The sequence below is a fragment of the Pinus tabuliformis genome, chromosome 9 (genome assembly GCF_031772625.1).
Source record: "Pinus tabuliformis cultivar Carrire ecotype Pingquan chromosome 9, CPIR1, whole genome shotgun sequence".
Taxonomy (NCBI): Eukaryota; Viridiplantae; Streptophyta; class Pinopsida; order Pinales; family Pinaceae; genus Pinus; species Pinus tabuliformis.
Window position 1 is genome coordinate 681,104,823 of NC_142307.1, and position 20,110 is coordinate 681,124,932.

General features: G+C 37.5%; 1 protein-coding gene across 1 annotated transcript; it reads right to left on the bottom strand.

Moving 5' to 3' along the window:
- Window positions 1-17,463: 17,463 nt before the first annotated feature.
- On the bottom strand, window positions 17,464-19,556 carry LOC149150496 (uncharacterized). The gene is made up of 3 exons (XM_089442824.1): window positions 18,735-19,556; window positions 17,700-18,392; window positions 17,464-17,559 (listed from the first exon to the last, which is right to left on the bottom strand). The coding sequence occupies exons 1-3, from the start codon at window positions 19,554-19,556 to the stop codon at window positions 17,464-17,466; spliced, it is 1,611 nt and encodes a 536-aa protein (XP_089298950.1).
- Window positions 19,557-20,110: the final 554 nt, after the last annotated feature.

Below are 20,110 nucleotides of genomic sequence, written 5' to 3' on the forward strand. Positions count from 1 at the left end.
TAGAAAGGAGGTTTTGTCATTTGAATCATCCAAGAATTGTTCATTTGTGTAATGTAAAGGAGTTTCCCCCCTCGAAGAGGCTGAATTCTAAGGCGTTGATCTATCTTTTCTATCTTTTTGTGAGCTGGTTTCATAACATTTGTTATCAGAGCTTTGAATTCTAGGGTTTCGCTGCTCCAAACAGGTCATCGTGGCATTTGCGCTATAACTTTTTTTCTGTGACGTTTCAGATGCTAAAAGAACAACCCATTTGGGCTGAAATCATTCTAAACCACAGGTCCAAATTTCAGATATTTTCGTGCTATATTTGCGGAGATATGATCTGAGGAAGTTGGCATTTTTGCAGACTCCCGAATTACATTCCAAACAGGTGACTTGGGGAAAATAGTCATAACTTTTGTTTTGAGCATCAGATTGAAATTTCATAAGAAGTTACAAAAAGAGGATGGACTGTAGTTTCCTGTGTGTATTTTTCAGATCCTAAGGTTGAAACACTGACACGTGGCACTTCCTACAAGTTCGCTCTTCTAAAAATGTCTATAATTAGGTCATCTTGGGAGATTGTGCATAACTCTGTCTTGGAGAATTTAAATTCGATCAGACTAGTGGCATTGGAAAGAGGACATAGAGGGATACTGTAGATTACAATTTTAGAACTGGATGATCCAAAATTACAGAGATACATCAGAGGCAATATCGAGCTCCTACAAAGTGAAAAAAGGTGTGTAGGATTTTTTAAATTTTTGCTTAAGCTTGGTTTGAAAAATTATTTTGAAGGAATTCAAAGGGAATAGTAGAGCATTATTATCGGTAACTGATACCCCGAGGAAAGAAAATGCAAACACCTAGTAAGAAACTTGAAAGCTCTAGCATGACTTATGAAGAAGAGGAAGAAATGCAACATGATATATCAAAATTATGAGACCAAGTGCAACAAATGTCACTCGTACAAAAAGTAACAGAATCTAAGATGGATAGTTTAAAGAAAGATGTAGAAATGAAGGTGAATGATGTGGAAGCTAAGATGGATGATTTGAAGATAGATTTGAAGACAGTTTTGAAGACAGGCATGGCAGATTTGAAGACAGATTTGACAAATTTTCTACAAGAAATACTTACTAATGGTGAAAGGGTAGTAAAGGAAACTCATTATGAGGACAAAAGAAATGTTAATCATGTTTTCATAGACTCTAATGTTGGATCGAAGACCCACCATATTCCAAAAATCGATATGAGGAAGTTTGATGGCAAGGATCCCGCAACATGGATATTACAGATGGAACAATTTTTCGATCTCAATAATGTGCAAAACACACAAAAGGTACATATTGAAACTTTATATTTAGAACCAAATCAGTTTGTATGGTATCAATGACTTTACTCTGATAAAAAAATTATCACTTGGGCAATTTTTATGGAAGAATTGACAGCACATTATGAGGATACAAAAAGAAACACTTTTTTTAGCCAATTGATAAGTCTCAAACAAAAGGGTTCAATAATGGAGCACATTGAGGAGTTCCAAAAATTGAACATAAGGGTAAAAAATATTCCAGAGGAGCATAGGATTGATGTGTTCATAGGGACTTTAAAGGATAATATCCAACATGATGTTCGCCTTTAGGAACCTGATTCATTAGAGAAGGCATTCAGGTTAGCAAGAAAAATGGAAAGCAAAATTATGGCAACTAGGAAGCATACCACTCACAACTATAAAGATGGAAGTGTTGTTGCCCCTAGCCTTCCACAGCTTATAAGGTTGACACCACAACAATTGGAAGAAAAAAGAGAAAAAGGGCTTTGTTATAGTTGTGAAGGCATATACACTAAAGGTCATAAGTGTGCTGAGAAGAAATTATTCTACATAGATTGTGAAGAGGAAGAAGAAAAGGAGCAAGAAAGGTCAAAAGAAGAGGATATACTCCAGGAACAAAGCCTAGATAAAGAAGAAATGAATCTGACCATATCTTGCAATGCATTGGCTGGAATTACCACTCCTCAAACCATCAAGATAGAAGGACAAATCAAGAAGAAAAAGATAATAGTGTTGATTGATTCAGGAAGTACCCACAATTTTATTCATTGTAAGATAGCAAAAGAATTGAATTTCTTCCTATATCCAGCACCAGAGTGTCAAGTGATGGTTGTAAATGGAGGAACGATAAATTGCTCTGGAAAGTGCCATAATATCAAGCTATCCATGGGAGAATATGTATTGACTAGCCCAATGCTTTCCATTCCAATGGGAGGTGCTGATGTTGTACTAGGAGTCTAATGGCTACAATCCTTGGGTACAATAGATTTTAATTTTCAAGAACTTTTCATGAAATTTTCTGCGAAAGGAAAGGAAGTTGAATTAAGGGGTATTGCAGGGAAACTGGGAAAGATAATCAGTGCTAACAGTATGACAAAGCTTCTAAAAAAGGAACAAAGAGGTGTAATTGCACAATTATGTTCGCTAGATGTTTCCACATCGAAATCATCTATTTCTCCAAATCTCCAAAAAGTCTTGGACAATCATTCAAAGGTATTTGAGACTCCCAAAGGTCTCCCACCTATTGATGATCATGATCATGCTATTCATCTGATTCCAGGAAGTGTTCCTCCAAATATCAGGCCGTACAGATATCCCTATGCCCAAAAGAGTGAAATTGAACGTATGGTTGTAGAAATGCTAGAGGCGGGTATAATTCAACCTAGTCAAAGTTCTTTCTCTGCTCCAGTAGTATTGGTGCGCAAGAAGGATGGATCATGGCGCATGTGTCCGGATTATAGGGAGCTCAACAAGCTCACTATTAAAGATAATTTTCCCATTCCTGTCATTGATGAATTACTGGATGAATTGCATGGATCAATTTACTTCACCAAGTTGGATCTTCTTTCAGGATATCATCAAATCAGAATGAAGACTGAAGACATTCTGAAAACAACATTTAGAACTCATGAGGGTCATTATGAATTTTTGGTCATGCCTTTTGGCCTTACCAATGCACCTTCTACATTTCAAGGTTTGATGAATTCCATTTTCAAACCCTTCCTTAGAAAATTTGTGCTAGTATTTTTTGATGATATAGTAATCTACAGTAAGTCTTGGAAGGATCATGTTGAACATGTTGACAGGGTGCTACAACTATTGGAGGAGAAACAATTATATGCAAAAAGATCCAAATGTTTCTTTGGAGTACAAGAGGTGGAATATCTGGGTCATATTGTATCTCATGAAGGAGTTAAGGTAGACCCTAGCAAAATTAAAGCCATTAAGGAATGGAAAATCCCCACATCCATAAAGCATCTGTGAGGATTTCTTTGTTTGACAGGGTATTATCATAAGTTTGTAAAGAATTATGGGAGAATAAGCACCTCTAACAACATTATTGAAGAAAGATGCGTTTTCATGGACTCCAAAAGCAACAAAGGCCTTCGAACATCTTAAAGAGGCAATGTGCCAAGCACCGGTCTTAGCTACACCGAACTTCACAAAAACCTTTATTGTGGAATGTTGTGCTTCAGGAAATGGAATTGGTGTTGTTTTAATGCAAGATGAAAGACCCGTTGCTTTTGAAAGTCATCCAATCAAGGGAAAGTTTTTACACAAAGCTATTTATGAGAAGGAAATGTTGGCAATACTACATGCACTTAATAAATGGCGACCCTACCTAATGGGAAGACACTTCAAGGTAAAAATAGATCATGATAGCCTTAAATAATTTTTAGAACAAAGATTATCCTCTGAAGAACAACAAAAGTGGGTCACAAAGATGTTGGGTTATGACTTTGAAATCATCTACAAAAAAGGGAAGCAAAATGTGGTGGCAGATGCACTCTCAAGAAAGGATGAGGATGTGGAAGCATTGTTGTGCACCATTTCTATTATCCAACCAAATTAGATAAACGAAGCAAGGGAGGAATGGAAGAATGATGAAGAAGTGTGGGCACTTATTCGAAAGTTACAACAAGATTCCAGTACATCTGATACATTTAGCTGGCAAAATAATTCATTATGGTACAAAGATCGCTTATACCTCTGTAAGAATTCCCAACTCAAACAAAAGATTCTTATGGAATTGCACACTTCCCCTTAGGAGGGCACTCAGGATTTTTAAAAAGTTACCACAAGGTTAAGAAGGAATTTTTTTGGGATGGCCTTAAATCGGATATTCAAAATTTTGTGGTGGAATGTTTGGTTTGCCAACAAAATAAAGTTGAAACAATTAAGACCCCGGGTCTATTACAACCTTTATCCATTCCAAGCCAACGTTGGGAGGAGGTTTCAATGGATTTTATCACAGGTTTACCCAAGTCTGAGGGAAAGAGTGTCATCATGGTGGTCGTTGACAAACTTACGAAGTATGCACACTTTTGTGCATTATCACATCCATTTAAAGATAGTACAATTTCTACTGCATTTATGGAAACAATTCAAAAGCTACATGGAAACCCAAAGACTATTGTAAGTTACAGAGATCCCATTTTCATTGGAAATTTTTGGACAAATTATTTTCTTGTCTTGGTACTCAGTTAGCTCATAGCTCATCTTATCATCCTCAATCGGATGGGCAAACTGAGATAGTAAACAAATGTTTGGAAGGATATATTCGTTGCTTTGTATTTGATAAATAGACACAATGGGTCAAATGGTTGCCTCTGGCTGAATGGTGGTATAACACTTCCTTCCATACAACAACAAAAATGACCCCATTTATGGCACTTTATGGATATCAGCCACCATCCATCACATCATATTTAAGATAAAATTATAAGGTTCAAACAGTGGAACATCACATCGAGAATCAACAACAAGTACTCCAACTCTTAAAGGATAACCTCGTGTTGGCACATAATAGAATGAAACAACAGGTAGCTCAACATCACAGCGAAAGAAGTTTTGATTGGGTATTCCTACAGCTACAACCATATAAACAAATGTCCCTCAAGCAAGCTAAGAAGGATAATAAATTATTACCAAAGTATTATGGTCCGTACAAGGTTTTGTAAAATATTGGTACTATGGCATAAAAATTGGAGCTTCCTGCAACTTCTTGAGTGCACCTAGTTTTCCATGTTTCATGTTTAAAGAAGTTTATAGGCGACAAGATCCCAGTTCAAACAATATTGCCAAAACTTGACGAGGAAGGAAAAATTATATTGGAACCAGAAGCAGTCACAGAAACAAGAACTCGACAGCTATGAAATCGCTCGATTTCAGAGTATCTCATCAAGTGGAAGAACTTATCTACTAAATATTCCACATGGGAGGATGAGAATTTTATACAAAAGCATCCAGAACTACTCGAGCATTGAGGACAACACTTTTTTGAAGGAGAGGGGCATGTTAGGTCCCTATAATACTAGTGATTACCCCATTACTATTGTAGTTGTATCCCTTATTAATATTGTTGTGTCCCTATTGTCCCTATATTCTTATTACTATGCCCCATAGAATCCCTCTATTGTTATTTTTGTGCCTTTATATTATTATTGTTAGGTCGGCTGGGTTATATTGTGACTCTTTAGACTCCTATATATAGAAAGGAGGTTTTCTCATTTGAATCATCCAAGAATTGTTCATTTGTGTAATGTAAAGGAGGTTGCCCCCTCGAAGAGGCTGAATTCTAAGGCATTGATCTATCTTTTCTATCTTTTTGTGAGCCGGTTTCATAACATAACCTTTATATCATTAGCTACTTCTTTCCTCACCTTCTTCCAACTCTCTGTCTGCCATAATTCAGGTTTAGAACTCCTAACTAACTTCAAACAAACACAAGCTACGCACATCTCAGATCATCTCCATGAATGGAAAAAACACCGTAGCCTTTATAAAACTCATTTTGAAGATAAATTCCTCCTGGAAATATTTATCTCCTGGAAATATTCTTGAGATCCCTCACATTTGAAATCTCTAAAGACATGGCTAAACCATTCACGCAAACCAAGGAAGAAACCATTAGTAAAGCCTAATACCTAGAGCTTATCTATACTCACCCTGGGTACATTTATCATGTACTCCCATATGCCCCATGCCTGCAAACTTATAAAGATATCACAGGCACATCCGGTATTGTTGATGGATTAATTGGGTCCCTATCCCAAAATCATCACTGCAATAATTACCAATACCCTGGGTATCCATTCAATGGCGAAACATATGATGCTACGCAAAATTTTTCGCCATCGTAACATACAAGGCATTATAATAGTCAACCCACACCTATGCAAAATATAGTGAACAGGGTTAACCAATACCAGCCCCGTAAGGAGGCTCGTATCCTCCCCCTCAGGGAAACCAATACTCCTCTTGGAGTACGAACAAGACATCTACTTCCCCGAGTTAGTACGTTAACCAAGGACAAGGAAACCAATATTCTCATTTCCTAGCACAACAACAAAACATCCCGCCAACGCAAAATAATGCATGGGTGAATCTAGTGCAACCTTCTCTCGCTTCACAACAAGAATCAGAGGAACAACCAAATTTATTTAATCCTTCCAATGCTAATAGGAAAAAAGCTAAAAATAATCCAAAGGGAGAACCCAAGTGGGGAGGCAGCAATCAACATCAACCCCCAAGGGCATTAGGAAGGGATAACCCCAACCGGAACCAAAAACAGGGAACAACCAACATTAACACACAGAAATGGGAAAGAACATTAGTCTACATACTAATCATGCATGCACTATCTGTGGAGAATATGACCATTATACCCACCACTGTCCTCAACTTCTCGATTTGAAAAGGATACAAGACAGTAGGGGACAAGGCGGTCAACAAACTGCAATGATACAGGATCCCTTCCCCCATCAGGGAGTCGTTAACACACGAAAACAAACTCCCCAACTTCACCCATCTAGAGGGAACCTCAATAATGCTCCTAGCCATGATAGTTTCATGACAGGAGAAGATATCCTCTTGCAAACATGGAATCACAGTTATGAGGCTCCCCCAGAGCCCAATCCATCCACCTCATCTACGACAATACCTATAGGGTCATTGACCATCACTCGTCCTTTTGTAGAAGCCATGACTAAAATTGTCAAAGGACCCTTACGGTGCGTAGGACACAACTTAAAGGCTGCCCATAGCTACAACATAGTCTACTAATTAGCCCAATCACCATCAATTATTTACAATGCTTGAAGTCTTGCAAATGTGCCCAAACCAAAAGAGAGACTTACTTTCTGCTCTAGGTGCAATCGACCCATCTGATTCTCGCGTCATGGTCTTCGACTTTGACAAAAATACTCCATGACTACCCTCAGCCGTCACTTTCCAAATCCTTGTCTTAGTCCAGAATATCAACATCCATCATTGCATCCTCGACAAAGGGTCTTCCACATGCATCATGTCCAAATCTGTTTGGTTGAAATTAGGATCCCCTAAACTTAAGCCTTATGACATAATGCTCAGAGCATACAATGGGCTCCCTTCATCTCCCATTGATTTATGCCCTAGCGTGCTAGTTAAGTTGGCCAAAAAATTGTGTTAATAGACATTGAAGTACTAGATGCCCCGTTGGATCACAACATCCTATTAGGCTGACGTTATATGTATGAAATGCTCACAGTCACCTCATCGGTGTTTAGAAAAATGATGTTCCCCCACCATGGAAAAATCATTACTATTGATCAACTCACATACTATGAGAAGGAAGCCTTACCCATACCAAATGGTGTGTTACACTTAGTCTCATCCTCCCATTAGGTGATCACTACTTACACTAAGCTCAGCCCGAGCCATTTTAAGCCATCAAATCTCCTAGGAACATTCCCAGGAGACCCTCTGGTAAGACAAGAGTTTGTCCCAAATATGGGAGCACCATTGTGCATGATGACTTTATCAAACACCACCCAAAACCCAAAACCAGTTCCACGTATCACGCCCCCTGCAACTGACGATTTCATTACTTTACCTCACGCCATTATGCAAACCCCCTTTTTTGCCCCCCACCTAGCTTTGTCTCGCACCAAGCCATGGCAACCCTCACATTACCAAATATGGCTCTCGCGATACCGGTTTATTATTTGGTTCCCATGACCATGTCAACTGAGTCAAGACACATTCAGGAAGGAGATTTCCTTGTATCTCCATTACAGGAAACCTCCTTTTATTGAAACCATCCTACACCTACACCAACCAAGGATGACATAAAGGCTAAACAAAATGGTAAAAGAGGAGAACCCTCAAACTCCTCTAGGGCCTTGCAACCCTGTGCATTATGTGAATAATTTGGGCACCCAACACATATATGCCCTGAATTAGATGAGTTCAAAACTCTCATGAATGCCTCTAAAACATTGGTAACCTTAGCTCCACCAAAAGGAGCCAATGTCATACCTTTGCGTAACAAGGAAATATGCACCAACCATGTGTGCACTATATGCGACAAACATGGGCACTATACTCATCACTATCCTGATATCCCTTGATAACGCGAGATGATAAACACACTCATTCAAGCCAATATGAATGAGCCAATAGTGCCAACCCACCCTCAAATGGACAATAAATGTCAATACATCTTCTACATTCAAGAAGAGGTAGCCTCATCTCTGAACCTGCTTACAACATACGAAGGCAACATAAGAAAAAACACCCCTCCTATGCTCTACCATGTGTTATATATGATGACCCTACTCACTCGGTAAACCTCTGCCTAGAACTATGGACACGTTATCAAATTCACCCGACCACCCAGGTTTCTCAAAGAAGAAAACCTAGATGCCAACACCATATATGCACTATATGTGAGGAGGACAATCATAAACGGAGGTGCCCTCACCTTCCACATTTCCGCAGAACATTGAGTTTCATACATAAATTCATGAAGGAAAATTCTTATCTGTTGGAATTAGATACGAAACCTGCTGAACCCATCCCCCCACCCGGTGAAGAAGGAACCTTTGATGTCTTGTGTGTGTTTGTGGAGAAAAGGCAGCCATCAACAAAACTAGGCCCCTCCATTTCACCTCCCATCACCATCACCATTCCAGATCAGGCGAAAATAAATAAAAAACCATTTAGAAAAGAAAACCGCCCATTACATGTGCCCTATGTGACAAACCCAACCATTTCATCAATAAATGCCACGAACTAAGTAATTTCAATAAAATATTCCACTTAGTAACCCACATCCCCCATGATCACCTCTCAAATAAATAAAAAATAACGTGCTATTATTATCGCATATGTTCTCAATTCCACCACACAAGGAATTGTTAGTACCCTACATAATTCTGTGCAACAAGAGCAACACTAAAACCAATCTATGTAAATAGACCACAACATTCCAAGACCTCGACCTAGAGATGGATACCAACATAAGACATCTTGTCACGCAACATCAATGAGGCATCAACATCCCACACTATGAGTAGCACCGCCTCTCATACAATCTATTCGGTTAGCTCCAATCCAATCCATAGAAACTCTACCAACATCCCTCATGACAAAATTGATACCTCTATAAAACGTGCATTTCTAGAACAACGAATCCCACAAAAAGAGGGTCAAGGCTTTGTTTGATCGCAACATCACCCCTCAGACATTCACTGAGGGAGAGTCAGTCCTCTACTACAATGTGGCCTAAGATACAATAGGACCTGGAAACTTCGAAACCATTTGGAAGGGCCCATACATCATCAAGAATTGCCTCCGCAAAGGGGCATACATAATATTAAAGCTCGACATGACTTTCCTAAAAACTCTCGTCAATGGTCTCTACCTCAAGAAATTTCATCCATAAAATGCTAGAGTAAAGATGTATGTACAATGACTTATTTTTTATGATGATCACCTCATCATGGATTTATTCTAAACAAAACATTCTCTCATCGCATGTCAACATATCGATCTTCCACCAGGTTATCACCATAGGTTCACTAACGGTGCATCTCGATGGTTGCAAAATCTCGCTGCTGCAGCATGGGCCATATACTCTCTTGACCAGACACCTCGTCTCTTTAATGGACTTTGTATCAGGTCAGCCACCAACAATCAAGCAGAATATGATGTTGTCATAGGCCTCTTGGCTGATGCCCACCACCTAGGTATCTGTCTCCTGCATGTATTCCTTGATTCCCAGCTCGTAGTATTGTAGTTAAAGGTGAATTTTCAAGTTTGTGATCCATTTATTTTTCAAAAATATCTGCATATACAAAGGTTAGCTAGATATTTTGATCAAATCACATTTACACATATACCAAGAGATCAAAATCATATAGCTGATCACATCGCTAATCAAATCCTAGACTGGCATGCATCACATATATATAACCATCAAGATACATAAAACATCAACATAAGATACATCCAGAAACATAAATGCAGAAATACACCAAAAGTATAAACGCATGTATCACATCATGAGAGCTGCCAAAAAATGATCTCGTATATACATAAAAAAATATATGAGTACAAAATCACTGGCCCACGACCAGGAGGAATAAGTCAACAAAAGACAGGGGAGCATCCTCATAAATGGGTTCTTTCCCTGGTACATACATCATCTCATCAAAAAGAAAAAAATGATCAAGTCTGTCTAGGGCTCACATGGCCCAATATCTGCATCTAGAGCCAAAATCAGACCAGACGTAACCATTGCCATAGAAATATGGCGCAAAACTGGTCAGTGCGCTTACTCCAATGAAATCATCGTCTCAACAATGATATCCGCCAAGCCATCCCATCCATCGAGAGGTGTAAGAGCCCTAAATTCAAAATACCATATGTAATTTAAATACAGAATTTAAATATTTTATCTAATGAATACCAACCTGTCTACTCTGCTGCTACAATTCTTGTTCTGGCTGCAAATCTTGTTTCGACTCCGTTACCAAAACAACAAAAACCTCCCTGCCGAACTGGGTACAACCTAGGTACTCAGTCTTAGAATGTTTTCCAATCGAAGCAATCTGATTGCCCATGCCCAAAAACTCTAGTACAATCAAGATTCAAGACTGTCTATATCTCTGTGTTAACATTGTTCGCCATTTTTCCCCACCTTCCTCAAGATTTCCTTCCTCCTTTTAATTCCTCATCCACCGCCTTCCTCCCATCTCCGTGTCATTGTTTTGTTACGTCTAACTTTATAAAATCAAATCTTATTTGATTTTGTTGATTTTATTTAGATATGGAGATTTGATTTGATAAAAGTTTATTTATTATTTTAATAAATTAATTTGATTTATTTATTTATAATTTAATTAATTTATATTATTATTTTACTAATTTATTTTTAAATTTAATTTGTAAATTAAAATTAACATTTTCTTTTAGTTTAAGGATTTATCATATATATGATATTCTGGTGAGGTATTAATTCATTACTTTAATTTATATCTCTTCATATAATAACCAACTTATATATACTGCGATACATGTGGGTCCATGTATACGTAACTATCATATGGCGGTCTCGTATGTATGCTAATATTCATATTTTATTTATAGTTATAGGTGGGTCATTACATACATCCCTCCTTCCAAAAACTTTGTCCCAAAGTTAGGGTTTCCAAAATATATTAGTGATTAGTGTGAGCATATAAGTCTTTGTATTTCGGGATTGAATTTGTTTTATATGGGTACTTAAAATTTGTTTTCTTCAATATTTTAAGATTTTACAACTATAATATTCATGTTCTTCCCCTGTCGAGTTCCCAAGTTATTCTAGAATCATCCTATCCTTCCTAATCTCTTCCGCTTCCATCCTATCCTTCCTCTACTAAAGTGTGCCATGGCGTCAACGATACTGACTAACCATTCATAGGCTCTCAAGGGTATCAACGTTGATTATATCAACCTGATTCCTTAGTAGGAATTTGGTAGTCATCATCACACATCTAGGGGAGCGTGATTCACACAGTCATCCCATGACTCCAGGTTTTGGAGGATAAACGGTGGGTAATACCTCCACCCCTCCTAGTGGGACCAGGGTCAATGCTCTATCATGGAACCTCATTGAGATTTAATTGTACTAAAGTTTTTGTCATCACATGATCATTTTGGTAACCGGCAATGTAAACACTTGTCCATATATTATAACATATGCATCAATATATATAAAATAAACAGTTTCTGTATAGCTCATACATGTTGTTATCTATAGTATAACATACTTGGTCATGTCCTACTCATGTTATTGGCTTTCATATTGAAATTGTAATCATTCTTTTATTTCTATCTCATTAATCATATCGATATGCATAAATGAAACAAAATTATAGATATCTTAATTCATATCATAATTCATGATTTAGATTTTATAGCAAGGTTAATCAAATATTGAACTTCATCTTGGTATCCATAATTCAGTAAGGTTAATTTAAATAACATATTTCATCTTGGTATCCACGTACCAATAGAATTAAGCAGATAACATATATCATATTTTAGTAACATAAAAAATCACGTTTATATGTGATCCTTCCAAAATGGTTTTGAGTATTTGATTTAAAGTAAAGTAAATATATACAAAATATGGCTTAAAGTTCTTCAAAATTGACATAGGTTGGGGTATTTTTGACATATGATTTTTGTATCTTCCCAAGAAGTCGATCTAGGGCTATACTTGTCCCATTGGACCTTAACTTGGTCTACCAGATGATTCCTGAGTTGTTGAACCCTACGTTCCAGTATACATAATGGTTTGACCAAAATGATTCCCTCGTCTGATACCTGCAGTTCCTTCCATTGAAGGTTATGAGATTTGTCAGCTATGTAATGACTTAATACATATACATGAAATAAATTATGAACTTTATACAAGTGAGGTGGCAGTGCAAGACGATAGGTGACAGGTCCAACATTTTCCATGACTTTAAATGGTCCGATAAATCGGGGTGACAACTTTGTCCCTTTTCCAAATCGGATAGTGCTTTTATTTGGTTTGATGCGGACGAAAACTTGATCCCCTACTTCATACTTCCTATCAGCTTTGTGGGCATCAACATAGCTCTTTTGTTTATCCTATGCTTCTTTTATCCATTGTCTAATTTATTTTAGCTGTTCCTCCATCTCTTGGATTAATTCTGGCCCTTCTATCACTTGATATTTTAAACTGTCCCAACTTAATGGTGTTCTGCAAGGTATGCAGTATAATGCTTCAAATGGATGCATTCCGATTGAATTGTGGTAACTGTTATTATATGCAAATTCAACTAAGGATAAGTACTTTTCCTAGTGTGATTGCTGATCCATAACGTACATCCTCAACATATCTTCTAGTACTTGATTTACCCTTTTCGTTTGCCCATCAATCTCAGGATGATAAGCTGTACTCAAATTTAGTTGAGTTCCTAAGGCTGACTGAATGCAAGTCCAAAATCTTGAAGTGAATCGTGAGTCTCTATCTGATATAATCTTCTTCAGTACTCCATGAAATATGATAATTTCATTTATGAATACTCGAGCTACGCCAGCAACTTCGTAAGTATCTCTTACGGGAATGGAATGGGCTCTTTTTGTTAATTTATCCACTATCACCAGAATAACATTGTGTGTTTGAGAAGTAAGAGGTAGCCCAGTGATTAAATCCATAGAAATGATCTCCCATTTGGTCATAGGAATGTCATGAGGTTGCAGGAGACCTACTGGGTGACAATGATCAACTTTTACTTGTTGACATTCAAGACATTTTGCAACAAATTGAATGATATCGCATTTCATGCCTGACCAGAAGAAGAGTTTCTTGGTATCAGTATACATTTTATTTACCCCAGGATGTGCACAATACACTGCTATGTGGGCTTCCTTAAGGATGGTGTCTCGGAGATCCCCATTATCATAAATATACTTCCTTCCATGAAATCGCAAGATTCCATCATCTTCTAGATCATACCCCTCAAACTTAGGTTCTTTTGACATTTTACTATAAAGACTAGATCTTACCTTTAAATACTAGCTATCTCTTATGAGATGTTCTAGTACTCGTTGCCTTAAGTCTACTTTGATAGGTATGAGGGAAAATATTCGAGGTCTTATGCTTAAAGCATCTGCCACTACGTTTTCTTTTCCTTTGATGTAAGATATTCCAAAGTCATACTCACTTAGAAATTCACTCCATCGTCTTTGTCTAGCATTCAAGTCTCTTTGATTAAAAAAATACTGTAGACTTTGATGGTCGCTTTTAAGCATAAAGCTTCGCCCTACTAGGTAGTGTCTCCATATCTTTAAGGCTAGTACTACAACGGTTAAGTCTAAATCGTGAGTGGCGTAGAGTTCTTCATGAGGCATTAAATTTCTTGAGACATACGCTATTACTCCTGTATCCTCCATTAATACTGCACCTAATCCTTGCTTGGATGCATCAGTACATACAGTAAAATATTTGTCCATATCAGGGACTCGTAAGATTGGTGCACTGGTTAGAAATATTTCGAGTTCAAAGAATGCTTTATTAAAATCCTCAGTCCATTCATACTTCACACCTTTACGTTGGAGAGTTGTAATTGGCTTTGCAATTTTGGAGAATCCTTCCACAAATCTTTGGTAGTAACCTGATAAACCCGTAAAGATTCGCACTTCATGTGCATTTTTTGGTATTGGCCACTCCATGATTGCATTTACTTTCTCAGGATCTACTAAGATTCCTTCACCAGATATGATATGACCTAAGTAATGAATCTTTTTCTGAAAGAAAGAACACTTGGATAACTTTCCATATAACATATGTTTTCTGAGGCAGGATAATTATATTTGTAAATGATCTTCATGCTCTTTCTCATTCTTGGAGTAGATGAGAATATCATCTAAGAAAACTTGTACAAATTGATCAAGATATTTTCCAAAAATGTTGTTCATAAGGTTCATGAACACTGTTGGTGCATTGGTCAACCCAAATGGTACCACAGTGAATTCATAATGCGCAAAGCTTGTTCGAAATGTAGTCTTAGAAATATTGCTTTCCTTAATCTTTAGCTGATGATAGCCCAATCGTAGATCAATTTTTGAAAAGATAGCAGCTCCTTTCATTTGGTCAAAGAGGTCAATAATTTGAGGCATTGGATACTGATTCTTTATTGTAGCTTGATTCAAGTCTCGATAGTCTATGCATAACCGTAAGGAACCATCTTTCTTCTTGGAAAAAATTACAGGAGCACTCCAAGGTGAAATGTTGGGCCGTATGTGTCCTATACCTAATAGTTCCTTCAATTGAATTTGCAATTCTTGAAGTTCTGGTGCTGTCATTCTATAAGGTATTTTAGAGATTGGTTATGTACCAGGTTTCAATTCTATTGTGAGATCTAGCTCTCTTTCGGGGGGGTAATCCTGGTAGTTCCTTTGGAAATACATCTGGAAGTTCAGCTAACACTAGATATTGTTTTAATGATGGTCCTTTTTCCTTGCTTACTTCTTGAACTGGATATGCCTGACAACCTTTCCTTAAGCAACACTTCATTTGCAATGTTGATATGTAGTGTAAAGATACTTTTCTCTTGATACCTTGAATTTAGATCATCTCTCCTTCATCATTTATACCAAGAATTCTTTTCCCATAACAGTCTACCCAATCTTGATGAGCTTCTAACAAATCCATACATATGACAAGGTCATAAGTTCCTAGGTCTGTGACATAAACTTTTAATTTAGTCGAACAGACCCCTAGACCAATTTTGCATTACTCCACACTTAAGTCTATGGATTGGAGTTCTCCTGAGGCCATTTCTACCGATTTGAAATCAATTTTCTCGTGAGTTGACAATCCACATTTATTTAATGCATATGACGAAATGAAACTATTTGTGGCACCAGTATCAAATAATATTTTGAGTTTTATACCATTAATAATACCTGAGAATTCCACTACAGTGGATTGATGTGCTTCCTAATTGTTATTGACTACTGCATGGATTATATGATTGCCTTGGGTATTTCGTGCTGGTTCTTTTCCTCCTCTATGAAATATACTTGATGAAGCTTTTGGACAATCACATTGAAAATGTGGTCCTCCACATCCCTAACAATTAATCTAGGTTGGTCCTCTTGAATCATATTGTGAGTTTCTAGATAAAGAGCTTCATCCTCTTATGCCACTTCCTCTTGTGTTTCTTCCTCTATTAGCAGTTCCATGAGAATTACATGGAATTGTGTTTGATGATTCAATGGCTATAGTATTAAATTCCATGGGAACTCTTGCTCCTACTCCTCTTGGGGTAAATCTATAGCCACAAGGTGGTGGTCTTGAGCTACTTCCCCTGAAGAAGTTTTGGGGAGTCTTTCCTGGAAACCCTGGTTGTAGAGATTTTGTTGGCCTGACATCCCTTTTTATTCCTAGATGCTCTTCTGAATAACGACCACATTCTACTGCCTAGGCTATTGATGATGGCTTCCACATCCTAACCAAGGACCTGATGCGAGGGTTTAACCCATATACGAAGTGTTCAGCTTGACGTTCATCAGAATCTAAGTAATGAATGCATTTCACAAGCTCCATAAACCTTATTTCATATTCTTCCACTATTTTATTACCTTGGATTAATGAATGAAAGGCCCCAGCTTGTTTTTCTTGAAATATGGAGGTAAATACTTAGCGCGGAATCTTTCCTCGAACAATTCCCAAGGGACATTATCCATTGTGAGCTGTAGTTGTTTCTCCAGATTTCCCCACCAAATCAAGGTGTTTTCCTTTAATTGAAATACAACAATTTTTGTTTTTGAAGTAGAAGAGTACTCTCTTACTGTAAAACATCTGTTAATTCCTTCTAACCATGCCTGAGCATGTTCTCCAGCTCGTCCTCCTAAAAATTCTGGGAGTTTAATTTTCTGTAGCTCCCTAGAAATATCTTCCTTTGATTGTCTATACTCAGAATGTTTTGGTTCCGTTGGATTTGTTTCTTCAGGTTGAGGTTTCTCTTCTTTGGTTTTATCCATTGTTGACCCTTTTAATGTTTCCAATATTGCTTCCAATGAGTGCACTATAAGAGTTAACTCCGGTGCTGGATCGATTGGTGTTGATGATGGTCTTGATGGTGACGGCGATGGTGGTGGCGATGGAGATGGTGATGATGATGGTGGTGGTGTTAATGATGGTGATGATGCCTGGTCACATCGTCGTCACTAATATGTCCTTACCATCGTAGTGTTTCCTGTATACATAATAAAATTGTCAAAATTTGAGGTATACTTTCAAATTTAACATATAATTTTGCAATTTCAAGTTTACAAATGCGTATAGTTTTTTTGGCTATTTTTACCTACTAGGCAGGTCTTACTGGTACCGAGGTCAAGGAGGGTGGTCTCACGACCTCCTTGTCCTAATGCAGGGTATTCTATCCTCATGCATAATAATACTTATTCTAATGTATGGGTCTTTTTTTTCGGAAGAAAAAGCTTAATAGTATTATATAAGATATATAACGACCAATAATTACATCATAGGTGAGAAATAAGTTTGCCCAATCTGACAACAGTAAACTCCAGATAGGACTGATCCAATATATCCTCAATATGCCTATAGTCAGTATACAACATTATACATTGTTTGAAGATACAACCTGATGATAGAATGATGGAGGAGAATATGCCACATCATCAAAATTCAAGAAGATATAGGTTCGGTTTTCCACCTGCAAGACAAAAAAGTGGCATATACAAAATACAAAAGTATAGAAAATAGGAAAGACATACCTGGGCTTTTGAATGAAAAATGTGGTTTGTACCAGGGAGAGAATTCCTGAATAGGAAATCTCTCTGCTTCAAAAATTACCTCCATATTCCAGATGCCTGGTTGTGTGAGAAGACCCTTCTTAGATAGAATATCTGCCTGGACATTTTGAGATCTGTAAATATGACGAATAGAATAGTCCTCCATCTTCCTCCACATATCCATGATTCTATTCATCCAACCGTCAAGATGTTGTTTTTTGATCTGGTGCTTCTCAGAGACATGGTCAATAATGACTTTGGAATCTCCATAAATCTGAAGAGATTGAATATTTAGAAAATGACTTATGGAAAGAAGGCCAGCCAGAGCCATAGCCTCTGCTTTTATATTGGAGCCCCTACCGCCATTCCAGCAAATTTGATATTGCATATTATCTTCCATAATGATATATACGCCACATCCGCAGATATCATTTTGAGCTGCTCCGTCAAAATACGCCCTTGGATATACTGTATGTTCTGGATAAGGATCTGCAGAATTTGACTTGATACTCTGAGTAGGATTTGCATGGATATAGTCCATGGATGATATTATAATATCGAACACTGCCATGAATGGTTCCTTCCTGTCCTGAAAGATGATATGATTCTGCCACTTCCATATGAACCAGATGACAAGAATGATGACAGGCCTCCATGAATCTTTTTGACCGCTCCACCAAAGGTAAGCCTCAATAATAGAAGAATGAGAAATATAGGGGAATCCAAAATGAGCAGCAAGGCGATGCCAGAGTTGCTGAGTTGAATGACATTGAAAAAACATATGAAAATTGTTTTCTATAGCAGATTTACATGCATAACAATATCCAGGACCATGCCAGCTTCTCTTCTGTAAATTATCCCATGTCAAGTTTTTATTATGGAATACCAACCATGAAAATAAGATGGATTTTTGAGGACAACCAGACTTCCAATAGATTACTGGAAAGATGAGATGTGATTGATCACATTTAATACCGATAAGGTTTGTATATATCTCCTTAACACTTACAGGCTCCATACCACATTTGCCTTTCCAAATGAGGACATCATCATCCAAAATTTGGCAGAAACCACAGTTCCTCAAACAACCTCTTACCTGCTCCCACTGACGTGCCAATTCACCAGACATGCCCATACAAGTGGAATCCTTCCAAATAGGAATAGGGCCCTGCCATGCTTCAATAAGCTTATTCCAAGTGAAGAAACCCTTTCTATGAAAAAAGTGTATAAGACTCTGAGATATATCGATGTAATCTCCATCTCCCATGATCGGATCAATGCCTATAAAGATCTTATTCCCAGATTGTAAGCTCCAGATCAAATTTTTTAAGAAAATAGATTCAACTTTACGGAAACTCATCCAGATTGCAGAACCATAACTAGCCCCAATCTTTCCCATTCTGAACCAGAATGAAATATCTTTGTTTGCCATGTATTTTTTCTTTATAGTCATGCTCCATGGCCCATCCCCAAAAACTCCCCTCCAAAGAGACTTGCAAATTAATGCCTTTCCGAAAGTCCTCAGGTCGAGAATACCCCATCCACCTAACTTCTTTGGAAAAGAGATATCAGATAATTTAGTTAAATGATATTTCCTTTTCTCCGATTGCCCTCCCCAAATAAAATTAGCAGTAAGCCTGTTCATCATTTGGATGATGCTCGCAGGGATGTAGAATAGATGAGCCCAGTACACAGCTAATTGAACCAGCACTGATTGAGTTAGCACAACTCTACCTGCCATGGAAAGACATTTATATTCCCACCCAGAGATCCTTTTACAGTATTTGTCCAGAATCCAGATCCAATCCGATTTTGAATATCCTTTAGCTTTTAATTGAAATCCAAGATATTTCATCCCATCTTTTATGGATCTCGCTTCAATCCCAAATAGAGAAGTTAAAAATGCAATAAGTTCCATGTTAGCATCATTATGATAAAAGGATGATTTGGATTCATTAATATGCAAACCTGTAGCTTTTTGAAACCGAATCAATATGTCATGGAGACATGTCCAAGTAAGTTTGCATAGCATGCCAAAAATAAGGATGTCATCCACAAATAAATTGTGGGATATAAAGTTGTTCTTGCATATCTTCAAAGGTCGACATCTATCTTCCAAGACAGCGTTGTTGATGTGGAGACTTAATGCATCCATGGCCAATATGAATAATAATGGAGATAATGAACACCCCTGGCGAAGTCCTCTTACAGCGGAGAAATATGAGGATGGAAAATCGTTTATAATGACAGCATAATTTACATTATCCACGCATGCCATGATCCAGTTGATCATATTGGAGTTTAGACCAATTTTTGCAAGGAGACATCTCATGAATCCCCAGTCAAGGCAGTCATATGCCTTTCTAAGATCAATCTTCAGGATAACGGCTTCACTTTTATTTCTCTGCATAGAAAATAAACCTTCCTGTGTATTTGTAACAACATCTAGAATATTTCTACCCTTAAGAAAAC